The 13,020-nt window shown below is 38.3% G+C and overlaps 2 protein-coding genes across 2 annotated transcripts; one reads left to right on the forward strand and one right to left on the reverse strand.

The window, feature by feature from the left end:
• Nucleotides 1–245: 245 nt before the first annotated feature.
• On the reverse strand, nt 246–4,371 carry LOC149009545 (4-coumarate--CoA ligase 2-like). The gene is made up of 5 exons (XM_089161723.1): nt 3,126–4,371; nt 2,667–2,865; nt 1,155–1,368; nt 967–1,069; nt 246–785 (listed from the first exon to the last, which is right to left on the reverse strand). The coding sequence occupies exons 1-5, from the start codon at nt 4,191–4,193 to the stop codon at nt 666–668; spliced, it is 1,704 nt and encodes a 567-aa protein (XP_089017849.1). The 5' UTR covers nt 4,194–4,371; the 3' UTR covers nt 246–665.
• Nucleotides 4,372–11,711: 7,340 nt separating this feature from the next.
• Nucleotides 11,712–12,101, forward strand: LOC149009546 (cotton fiber protein). The gene has a single exon (XM_089162363.1). The coding sequence runs from the start codon at nt 11,712–11,714 to the stop codon at nt 12,099–12,101; it is 390 nt and encodes a 129-aa protein (XP_089018489.1).
• The last annotated feature ends 919 nt before the right edge of the window (nt 12,102–13,020 follow it).

Below are 13,020 nucleotides of genomic sequence, written 5' to 3' on the forward strand. Positions count from 1 at the left end.
TGTAGTTTGTACCCTTAAATATATAATTGAAAAAAAAAACCCGATCACATTGCACCATGAAGTTTGTGATTCCTCCTTATCTCCATTTATCTAACCTTGAAAGGTGGGCAATTGCACTATATTCATCACTTACATCAAATATTAAATTTTGTTTTGATTTTTATAAAGAAAGAAATAAATTGTTGTTGTGGTTGGTGAGATCTCCATGTTTTAGGTGATCTGCCACTGGACGCTCTCTTAAATTTTAATAATATTAAACATAGAAACTTTCGTCACCGACAACACAATTCTCCAATCATCATATGATTTACAATATTAAGGAGAGACGATACGGACTCTAAACTAAAGGAAGTTTTCTTCCGAAAAAACAATACAACTTAGATAGCAAAATTACAATCTCCATTAAAGATGATTAAAAAAATATCAATCATAGCTTTTAAACCGTTTTAGATTGAATAGAGAAATATCCTTAAACAAATGAGTAACTTGATTTAGGGGCAACAAAGAATCACCACGTTAAAAATAGGGAGATAAATCTTTTTGCCAAGGGCAAATGGACAATAAAACATAGAGTAAATTACGGAATTTGCCCTTTTAGCATGGAATATTTAGTAATATATATATATATATATATATATGGCAACATAGATGGTTTAAGATAAAAGCTAGTTGGGAAAACCAGCTGCTAGCTTTGCTCTCAACTCCTTCCGTAAGATCTTGCCAGATGGCGCTTTCGGAATGGCATCGATGAAGAACACCCGGCCGATCCTCTTATAAAACACCACCTGTTCCAATCAAAAGGAAGACAGATAAGATAATTTCTCACTGAACTACCGATTTTGCCCCGAGACATCAAGCTTATGGGGTCCAACTTGGTCTGGGCTTGACTGTCCCAGAAGGCCTGGTCCATGTTGGCAACTAAAATGGGCTTGGACTTCTATATTGCTGATGATATTGGGAACTCACCTGTTTTGAGATATACTTCTTGATTTCATCTTCCGTTAACTCAAAACCATTGGATTTCACAACAAACGCCACTGGAACCTCCCCAGCAACTTCATCTTTCATTCTGAAAGGTTAAGTAGAATTAAGATCAGAATCCTGCTACCTGAAGCAGATGAGAACATACAAAGGTGAGAGTAGAGATGACTTACGGGACTACGGCCGCATCGGATATTTGAGGATGAGCGATAAGCATGCCTTCAAGCTCGGCCGGGGCTACTTGGAACCCCTTGTATTTAATTATTTCCTTCAATCTGTCCACAATGAAGATCTCATCATCGTCGTCGATGTAGCCGACGTCGCCGGTGTGTAACCAACCTTCTTTGTCAATGGTTCTCTCAGTAGCTTCAGGATCATTGAGGTAACCTGAGCAAATTGAATAGACCAAATGTTACATTTTTATGGTCCCAAGAAGTGCCCTCCTTCAATAATGTAATGTTTTCCAGCCAGGCCCATTAAGCCCATATGCTGCTATCAAGCCTTGATCCTCTGGACTCTCTCAAGGTTAAGAATAGATAAGACATACCACTGAGATGTTGGTAGCCCATTAAGCCCATATGACTTTTCCCATTAGGTAGATTGGACTAGCCACGTGGACACACTCATGAGTTAGGTGACTTGGGTCTCTGAAGGGTACTTTTGAGCACTTGTTGTCAAAGTCAATAGTTTTTTAGGTATTAGCTACTTCTTGATATGTCTGTGGGTAGGTGAGAACAAAAGTTATCAACCACAAAGCTTACCAAACATGCTTTGATGTGGGGGTTGGTAAGATGAGATTTCCCTCTTTGTTGTTGGACATATTTACCCCCGATTTAAGCATAGTACCTTATTATGGATATTAATAATAAAATAATAATGACAGTAATGACTTAAGTTATCTGTTTATACTTTTCTTTAATTTGAACTAATTTTCAATTTTGTATCTCTTTTTATCTTCTTATTTTATATTATAAAGTCTTAGATTTAAGTTTCCAAATGAAGAGAAAATCCACTAATAAACCACAAAGTGCAAGCCAAGAAGGGAACTAGCCTTGGGGTCCATTTTGGTTCAATTAAGTGTAATGTGGTTATCATTGCAAGTAGAATAATCTTATTAATCACATCATGTAATCATATGCATTTTTGATGTGTTGAGCTACATGTTAGAATTTTCTACCAAAAAAGAAACTACATGTTAGAGCTTGTAGCTATTGAAGAAACATATCTTACCTAATTTTTATTGACTTGAAATGATTAATATTTGAATTTATATAAAACACGAGCATGAATCACCTATCGATAGGGAGAGAAAGGGCAGTGTTCTACAACACATATAAGGTGAGAGTCCGACGTCTAACACTTGGGACCACATTCCTCACCTCACCTTTGAAGGTATGGGATCCGAACTCTCTACACAAAAATTTAAGGTGTAAGTTTGAAACACATTTTTTTAGTTCAAAGGCCTAAACACTGTGAGGTCGAAATCGAGTGAGGATCATCTCCCCTGACGATGCGGAGCACAGAGTGTTCTCCCGACGACTTTGTGGTTGAAATTAGAACATGTGTTCTGGGGTTATGGGTGTTAAAAGTAATTATTGTTAGGAAAAACTGTGTTTGTGAGTACGGAAATGCATGCCAACATATTAAGTTAAATTTGACAGTTGGGAATTAAATGAAGCTCTTACCTTTCATGATCTGGGCCCCTCTAATGCAAATTTCTCCAGGCTGATTTCGAGGCAGAGTGACTCCTATCTCAGGATCAAGGATCTTCAAATCAGCATTCCTGACAACAGTACCACATGATCCGAATTTTATATCAAAAGGTTCCTTTGCGAAAGCAGAACACATTGACAACACCGGACCAGCCTCTGTCATCCCGTATCCCTGTTCAAAGTATTACACTAACATTAGATTTTCTTGATCTTACCAAATCAAAATCATTAACTACTGTTTTACCGAAAAGGAAAAACACCTCACAAGTCATGTGAAAATGTATGAACAAAATAATTGATAAAGTCATTTAGTTTCCTACCTACCCTCTTTTTTCCTAAAATCAAATCATTTCAATTGACATCTGGTGTAGTAAAGACAAGTGTGGATGTCTAGATTAACAGAGGAAACTATAGTAATAGCAGTAGACATACCTGACCAAACTTCGCATTAGGAAGCAAATCTCTGAGTGCATCTTCAAGCTCCTTTCCCATGGGTGCCGCCCCAGACATCACTTTTGTGATCGAAGAGAGATCATAACTTGCAGCAACCGAGCTCTTGGTGATGGACAACACAATGGGTGGAACCAACGGTGCAAATGTCACCTTGTACTTCTGCACCAACTCCATCAGTGACACAATCTCAAACTTCTGCATGATCAGAACCGCTGCTCCTACTCGTAGTGCACACAATAACACCGTGTTCAGAGAGTAAATATGAAATAGAGGTAACACACACAGCAACACATCTTCACTCGTTAGATATAAATTTGGGTTCTCCCCATCAACCTGTTGAGCCACACTCGTTACCAAACCCTTGTGAGTCAACATCACACCCTTGGGTAACCCAGTGGTGCCAGATGAGAAAGGAAGAGCCACGACATCATCCGATGAGATCTCGACATCTGGAATATCGTTCTCGTCAGCCTGGGTCAACTCGGAGAAATTAATACATCCATCCGGGGCCGAGTCGATGCAGACGATTTTAATATCGTTCTCTTGTGCTAACTCCTTCACCTTGTCCACATAACAAGCTTGTGTTACTATGAGTTTAACGCTGGCTGTCTTCGCCTGCTTGGCAATCTCCGCCGGCGTATAAAATGGGTTCGCCGTCGTGGTTATGGCTCCGCGATAGGATGCACCAAGGAAAGCAAAAACAAATTCCGGCGAGTTGGGTAGCAAATTCATGATCACTTGGCCTTGTTGAATGCCTAACTTGTTAAGTCCGGCGGCAACTCTTTTAGAGATAAGCTCAACCTCTGCATAAGTGTGGATCTCGCCGGTGGAGCCATTTATAAGACATGGACGTGAGCTGAACTGGGTTATGTTTTCGAAGCAATAAGAGTGGAGAGACAGATGGCTTGGGATGTAAATGTCTGGGAGCCTTGATCGGAAAATGAACTCTTCTTGCTTCTCCTCTTGCTTTGGCTTCGTGGCATCGGTTTCCGTCACCGGAGATGGCATCGGCACCTCCACCGCCACCGCCACTTTCACGGGCTCCATTGGAATTAGTTGCAGAGAGGAAAGTTTGATCGAGTTTCTTAAAGAGACTCTGAGATTGGCTTGTGGAGGAGCAGAAGGTTAATATAGGAGCTACGAAGTTGGTGGAGATCCAAAGCCAAAGGTAGCAGAGGTAGACGAAACGCAAGGTAGCGGGGATTTGGAACGGTATTTTAGGAATTGTTTAGGTTAAATTGGAGGAGAGATTTTATATGTCTACGTTTTCAGAAGAGTAGACGGGGTTGGTGGACGAAGGTGAAGGTGATGGTGGTGACGGTTGAAGGTGAATATCACGTTGACTAATCTATCAGCTCACTTGCCACGTAGGACTTCACCTAACACCGTTTGACTGGATAACGGGCCAACCGGTTGCCTCTTGAACCGAACTAACCATGTTACCTACCACCCTTTCTATTCTAATTGGTTGGTTGGGCTTTTTGGCGTAATACCTATGAGTCCGGATCAGCTCCTCGTCGGGGTAGCACAAAGTGCTCCCCGACAGCTTTACCACCATAAAAACATGGGGAGCCCAGGGGTGGGGTGATGGGAGGGTTTTTTTTTTTTTTTTTTAATCTTTTACAGGTGGGCCCCACCATATTTGTGGTGGAAAAGCTGCCAGGAGCACTCTGTGCTCCCCGTCAGGGGTGATGATCCGAATTCTGTCTCCACATCATTAGGATTCTTAGTTGAAGACTAATGGATTGTAATGGTTGAAATGAAGGGTCAGCCGTTGGATTGATCACCAAACAAAAGATGAAATCCCCATCATTCAATACAAAGACAAACAACAATCGGATGGTCAGGATTTCATCTTAAAATAGGTTTGATGTTGTTGAAGTTGAAGATGACCCTGACCTCAAATTGGCTTAGATTTTAAACTTGATTATGCAGCATGCACATCATAGAACTGTTTAAACAGATAGAAAGCAACTAACGAGGGGAACAATATAGGCCTTCATGATCACAGAGTTGGAATCTCATACATATTTGGACCGACATGCCCAATTGTAGATTAAAAGATAACCATCATGAAAATCTCTTAATGATTTTAATCATGTGTCAGCTGCTGGCCCTACTAGTTTGGTTGTTAGGTAGAGGTCCTGGCCACTAATTCCATAGTTTGCTGAGAGGTAGGTATAAAGACAAGGCAGCATTCTTATTTTGAGAAAGGGATGATTAATCCATATCCCACTAACTATACTACTATTGGTGTCACACCAAACATTATTATATAAGGAATTAAGATATGAGAGTCATTTCAAGGAAAAAGAGAGAGATAATGGGTTAGTATCAATAATTTTCTATTTTTCATAACAAATACTTCACATAGAAAGAATAATTGTCATAAGAGATAGAATGGTTTCTGTTTAGGATGGAACACTGGAATGAGAAGTTTTTGTAAAGAAAGCAAGAAAAAAGTTTTATATAAGGTATATATAAATTTGTGCAGATTATGGTGTTTATCAAACCATAGAGAAAAGATTTTTTGTTTTTTTTGTTATAATCCCGACTAAAGCTGCGATCATTTTATATCTTCCGGTGGGTGAGTCTTCAGGTGATTTTTTACATCCACAAGATTTCGATACCGGAACCTTACTTAAGCGGATCAAGCTGCTTATCACTTGAACTAACCCGTTGGTTAGAGAAAATAACATTTTTGCAAACATATTCCAGCGTCACCATATCCATCATTCATGATATTTCACGTAAAAAATAATGTCTATTGTGGGATGAGGAAAGTTCCCTTACAAAGAGAGATGCTCGCAACCATCCAATAACTAGAGAAGAGAGTCAACTAGGTAAAAGAACTCTTTATTAATTTACTTTCCCTAGCACACCTCATATTCTCCGAGTCACCTTCCTTCCTTATAACTCTTCTCCGTAATCATACACCCTCTATAAACACCCTCTCCGCCTCACCCCTCTCGCTCCGCTACACCATTATCACCTCGCTCCCGCCTTCCTTTCTTCTTTTCTCCTTTTCGCCTTCTCTACTACTTCCCTCTTTTCTGTCACTCAATTATTTGACAGTTTCACTATTGAGTAGTTGAGATCATATCTTGTTTTTTTTAACATCAGCTCCTTTGGTTACTGGTTCTTTGGTGCACTCGGAGACGACTCCAACTCGGATACAAGTCTTCATAGGTCATAGGAACGCCTTTATGGCAGGGGATGAATGAGTAAGATTCCATATCAATACATAGAGAAAGGAACATTTTTGCAAACATATTCCAGCATCACCATATCCTCCTCATTCATGATATTTCACGTAAAAAATAATGTCAATATAAGCATCTGGATTTGACATTAATGGCTTCTTGGATGGCCCAGTTGGAAACTTTCATGTATTTTTCTAAAATTTGTAAAATAAATATAATTTAACTCGATTGCATTATGTGAACTAATGACTTTCTCAAATTTGTATAATAAACCGAGCATTTTGCATCCTCAATTTCATATATTTTAACTTCTTCCTAATAGAGAAGAACACAAAATAAGAAAGAGCATCAACCTGTTGCATGGCTCGTGCGCCAAGACGCCAAGTATAGGAAATGATACAAGTGTTGTCAGCTTGTCCAGCCCTTCCTTCCCCATTAAACGGAAAAAATCATGTTCATGTTGATACCCTGTCTACGCTCTCATTGGTTATCATGATCGCAGAGAAGCTATGAAAATACTCTCTTAATTTAAAATTAAATAAAAAATAAGGGTGTCAGTGAAACCTGTTGACCTAGATTGGCCCAAACTGAAATGGCGGGTTTGGTTTACTAAATAATCACTCTTGACAGGATTGAGTTGGATTTGGGTTTAATTTTTTTTTTTTGGTAAATAAAAAAAAAAAGATGCAGTAGCGGTTTCTTTTCCAACTTTGTCTTCAACTGGTCGGGCTGGATGTACTGCCCGGCTGCACATTCTTCGCATTCATCCTTCCTCTCCTCTACTGGGATTGACTCGCAAGGAGTGGTGCCCCCCGCTACTCAATGTGCAAGCACTGGCCCCGTCAGCGGGCACCCCTGCTACTCAATTTGCAAGCACTGGCCCCGTTAGCGGAGCCCCACCGGAGGCCTAGTATAATCCGCAGAAGCTGGTAGCACTCATGCCCTAGCCAAAGAGCACACAACGGTCCAATCCAAGAAACAGAGGAGCAAAGGGGATTCGAACCTGGGACATGAGGTTTACCAAACCACTTGGGAGTGAGCTTGGGACCACTAGACCACCACCCCCGGTGGTGATTTGGGTTTATCCCTCAGACCTTCTTACCCCAACTCAACCCAACCCTGTGTTGGTTTAATTTAATTAATATTTAAAATATCTTTAAACAAATCAAATTCTCTTTTTGGAGAAAGATAGCTTTATATTAAAATTTTAAAAAATTAAGAGTTTACAAAATTCTTGGGTGGATTGCGAGAATCCAGCCAGGAAGTCCGCACAAGAGTTCACTTCAGGCACAATATATTCAAAAGAACATGCAACACAAAGTCCCCAGCCACCTCAAGAATTTGTTGCACTAGATCAACTACATACCATGGAACCTGATAAATCTTCTGTATCATCTTAATAGCTGACTCAAAATCGAATCGTATTTGGACTTTGTTGTGCCCCAAATTGTGAGCTTTCAGCAGGCCAACAACAATTGCTTTAAGCTCAGCATGAAGGATGTTAAGGCTAGGCATACCACCGGCTATGGCAAATTCCGGTTTGTTAGTGTTGTCTCGTCCAAGTGTCCCATAGCCTCCACGGCTACCAAATCAAATTCCCTTTTGTTTTGGTAAACTACAAGCAAGTATCTCTTATTTTTTGGTAAGTAATAAATCTCAAGATTCCATTAATCCTAAAAATCTAAATATATTCCACATTCCCAAATCAAAATTATGTATGTTTTCCTTAATAGGAACAATCAATGGTAAATACTAAAAATTTATTTTCAAAATACTTTCTTTACTAGGAGCAATAAATGATATACTAATAATATGTTTTTAATGGTGCTTTCCTCAATAGGATTGTAGGAGCAATCTCTTTTTTTTTTTTTTTTTTGATATGAGGTTCATCCGGACCAATCAATGGTAGATACTAAAGAAAGAGATGTGTTTTAAATAGTGCATGTCATTCCCCTAAATTATTCAACCATTAGACATTAAAAAAAATTTTTTTTGGCTAGCCTCCTTCTTGAGGCGTGTGATCCATTTTGATCCGGGGGAATACCCCCCCCCCCCCCGGATATTGTCCTTGATGATGTGGGAGATTTTACGAATGATTTGTACATTATTTCTAATATTATCGACCTTTCGAATTTTTTTAGGAAATAAATTTGAGTCGGAGAATAAATCAGACCGGGTTGGGGATTTTCAAACCTTGACAAGATTGAGTAAGACTTGGTGTTTTAATTTCAGTCTCTAAAGTAAGATTAGAGTTCAAGGCTGACCCAACCCGGCCCATTGAAAGTGATTGAGTGAAATGCATAAACATTCTAAAATAAAGAATGCATTTCAACCAAACGTATATGCAAACAGGTAAAGTTAAATGGTAGCATGAATTTGACATAAAAACAGTGGTTATGCATAAATGGTAGTAGTATGATGATTCTCTTGATTGCCTTGGACCCGACTTCGGCCCAACCCTCCATGTACCATACAATAATTGTGAACCCACCCAATCCTCAATGGGTTCGTTAATTCAGATCATACTTTGGAGGCCCGTTTCAAAATAGAGGCCTGCTAAGCCCAGTAACAATTTCTCCGCTAAAAAATTCAATACATAAATTTAGTACCAATACAAAATTCAATACATAAATTATTAAATTAAGGTGCACTTGCATGTATAAACTCAAATAATTATTTATCCTTCCACATCACTGGCTCATCAGGTCAGTCAAGGTATTTTATATATAATCTAAAGATCCAGATAAGCCGCAGTCTATTTCTAAGGGCATTAGTGCTATAGATGAACCCGACCAAAGACGAGCCGACGGGGTGATATCATATGATGGGAGAGGGAAAAGATACATATAAGGACAAAGATTCGAACTTAAGATGTACTTTTTTTTTTGTGAAAGAAAAACTTTAATTAAAGGAAAGTTAGTGCTAATAGCACCTACATATTGTACGTGATGTACTACTACAAATATCCAGCTATGTGGCTGCAAAATAAGCATATAGTTTTCAAAATACAATTGGAGCATTGGGTTAGGGAGGAAGTCAACAAAAATCACATATTTTGTTGTGTCAGCTAAGTCCATTAATCTTGGTAAGTCCTCTAGAAACCACTTCTCTGTTGACTGCCTTGGTAAGAGCTTTGTAATTTGATGATGATTAGTCCAAATTTTGTCAACCCTTATCCCCTTCTCTTTCGCAATATGCATGCCTAACTGTAGGCCAAAAAGCATAGTATCCAGTATTCCATTAAGTTCTCGCTTTCCAAAATTGACGAACTGTAGGTGTCCATCTCTGCACATTTCAATGTTCCAACCTGTAACTCCTAACTGGTGGTGAGGAACCCTTACACATATAAGAACATTTTTGTTAGATTGTAAAGTATACCTACACAGATTGTCCGAGATCAACTAGGTGAGTATTGGTGTTTCGGGATTCCTGAAAAATTAATGAATCCCTATCTTCCTTCCTTTGTAGTTTCAACATTTTAATCCAATGGTTTGTATTTTGTAAAACTACCATTGGATTAGGTAGTTTATGACTAAATACCTAATCATTTCTACCCTTCCAGATGAAGTAACATGTTATTATAAACACCGACATAACCCATCGCCCATTATCTTTGCTCAAATGTGAAAGCATATTGATACATTGATTGCGAATCGATGAGTTTTGCTAGTGTTCGGTTCTGATCCCTAATGGTCCTGCTGCATGAATTCTTTTTCCCCAGTCACATAAAATGAGAATGTGCCATATTGTTTCATCGGATTTTCCGCATATAGCACAATTAGCCGTCATACTTGACCATTGAGCAAGCTTGGCCCAAATAGGTAGTCCTTCATTTAAGGCCCTCCAAAAGAACACCTTAAATTTGGGATGTATGGGGAGTTTCCACATTTGTCTCCACCATTTTGCATGAAGTTGGTCATGGTTCCCTAACCTTTGTTTAACTATCTCCTTATAGGCTAGTTTAACTGTGAAGTCTCCATTTGAAGAGATTAAAGAAGACCAAGAGTCTTCCTGGTCCGACAGATGGCAATAAATGATTAAAGGTAGATCTTACTATTTCTACATAAAAATTTGTTACCACCGTGTTTGAAATACGATCACCTAATTCTTCATTGTCGATTATGAATTTAATCTTTAAATTTTAATATATTTATTTTTAAGGTAATTTCATTTTGTTGCTTTAAAATCTGGTAGCTTTTGGTTTGGTTTGAGGATGACTTGAACCAACTATATGCAAACAAGAAGAATAACGAGAGTGGGCGCTTCTTTGGACGGGATGCCACATTTGATGATTAAGTGAGATTATAGATAACACATGTTTTCCTTAAGATTAATTAATGTGCAAATAATTTTGGGTTTCTTGGGTAGTTATTGGAGAATTAATGCAAGGCTAATATTGATTTTTTTTTTTTTTTGGTTTTTTCTTTGATTTTTACTTTTATAGACAAATTCCATGTTCTTTATGAAAAAAGACAAACCTTGACCATCAAAACCATTCCGATGGAATGGAGGGGTATGATTGGTTGAGACACCAATCTTGCTAGAGAAGCTAAGACCCAAATCTTGCTGGAGAAGTTTGGACTTAATGCACTTCCCCCTATATTTTACAATATTATTGACTTACGTAGCCTTGGATGTGACATGTTCCCTCTTAAACTTTAGACAAACCGTAAGGAAGCAATCCATAAGAAGATTTGGAATGGATAAGCGCTTCCATGATAAGCATTCAATGTATAAGAGCAGAACATTAAATGTCAAATTTAATGCTCTGACATATTTACAGCTAGAAACAAGTTGTTTTCCATCGTCTCATTACTTTCACCGAGAAGTAACATACCAGATATCTATTGAATATGCATGTCGCTATCTTAAAATTTTAACATGGTAATCTCACGAGGATAGTCCCAAGGACGAGTCGTTTCCGGAAAATGTATATCAAAATATTACTAGCTAATTCCTTGACACGAGTTAAGATTAGATGAGCCAAGTCGAACGGTTCATCCCAATCCCAATTCCGTGGTTTAAGTCTGAATTTAGTATAACACAATTGAACCACTGAGATTTAATTTAAGTTATTTTCAGTCTTTTTTAAGATCAAAGTAGAGAAAATATTTTCCCATTTTAAGAATTACAAAACTTAATCGCTAAGTCTTCTAAGTTAGAGTAAACGGAACAGTGTCTGCAAGCATGGTCCCAGCTGTGATATGCAGGGATATATTCGTCCAAAAAAAGAAGACATGCAGGGATATATACATATGTAGACTGTTCATCGCGTCATTTTAGTTTCTTCCTCTCCCAGAATTTTCATTTTTCTTTCACCAAATACCAGTATTCACTCTTACATCACTTCGATTCTCAGGAGATGGGATTGGACGATTGGCTGCCATTGAATCGCTTAAAAAGTGCTGTGAAGAAGCTGAGGTTTATACTCAACTTTGATCTCAATCGATGGCGTTTTGCTTCTATTGTCCGCAGACCCAAACAGGGGAGATTGAGCTTCAACGACAGGTCAGGAGGATTGCGGGTAATAAACGACGATTCTAGCACAGAAGAAGTCATCGGCAGTGTTTCGCCATTGAAGGCACTTCAAAGAACGATGAGCTCTCCAATGTCATCTGATGAAGATATTGATAAGAGGGCAGAGATGTTTATTGCGAATTTCCATAAGCAACTTCGATTGGAAAGACAGATCTCCCTAAATCTTCAATACTGCAGGGTAGATAGCTTGGAGAGCACTAAATCGGATTCATGAAAGATGGATTTTTTAATTCTTAATTTGTTGATTCAATTTGGGTGGGCGGGTTGAATAGTTTTTTCTTTTTTTATGGGGGATTTCACCTGAGCTATTCAGTAAACTAAAATCCCTTCATTAATTATTATGCCGTTCCGATTTGGCTTGAGGTTATTCTCTTGGTTCAACCGATTTGAACCAGCGTCATTGTATTGACCAGGCTGAACCGGAGCATATATATTTTTTTTGGGTTTTTATGGTAATGTTAGGGTTTCATCTCTTTCGTGCGATAGGTCTCTCTCTGTAGGGTTTTCTCATGGTTTGGGTATAATTTTGAGGGGCTTTTCATGGGGTTTTGAATCTAGGTGAAGAGGTCATATTTGTATATAAGTGATAAGTCGTTGTTCTTTTGATGTAATTTTTTAGACCAAATTTGAGCGTAGTATTGAGCTCCAGAGACGTAGGCTTAATTAAACTGAACTATGATATCAATCCCTTTATGTTCTTTTTTCATTTTTTCATTTTTCCTTTCATACAATTTTCTTGCAAGGTTGTCCCGTCCAACAAAGAATTGCTATTTTACGAGAGATTGAAGTGTGTGGTAGCTAACTCCCATTGATGTAATTTTTGTTTACATCAAACTGAAGGAAAAAAAACCCTAATGTAATGAAGATTGTGCAAAATATTAGTCGATTCCTTGAAATGGTGGTAACTGCAAATGTAATTGACTCCCATACTCAATTGGTTCGGATTGGAACATGAAATTATTTAGGCCGGAAGAGATCCATAATTCACATTAATTTTTCAATTTTTTTATTAAGAATTCACATGAAAAATTATACTAAAAAATATGCCACGTTTGTCAAATCATACATGTACACCCCCTTATCATATATTTAGAAGGAGAATCCACTTTTAAACATTGATAAGTTGATCAAAG

Source organism: Hakea prostrata, chromosome 7, assembly GCF_041222555.1.
Source record: "Hakea prostrata isolate BN-2017 chromosome 7, UWA_Hpros_2, whole genome shotgun sequence".
NCBI lineage: Eukaryota > Viridiplantae > Streptophyta > Magnoliopsida > Proteales > Proteaceae > Hakea > Hakea prostrata.

Coding starts and splice junctions, on each gene's coding strand:
- LOC149009546 (XM_089162363.1), top strand. CDS start 11,712: ATGGGATTGGACGATTGGCTGCCATTGAATCGCTTAAAAAGTGCTGTG.
- LOC149009545 (XM_089161723.1), bottom strand. CDS start 4,193: ATGGAGCCCGTGAAAGTGGCGGTGGCGGTGGAGGTGCCGATGCCATCT. Junction 1,369..2,666: donor AGGGGCCCAGATCATGAAAG/GTAAGAGCTTCA, acceptor CAATTTGCTCAG/GTTACCTCAATGATCCTGAA. Junction 786..966: donor AGAAGTATATCTCAAAACAG/GTGAGTTCCCAA, acceptor TGATTGGAACAG/GTGGTGTTTTATAAGAGGAT.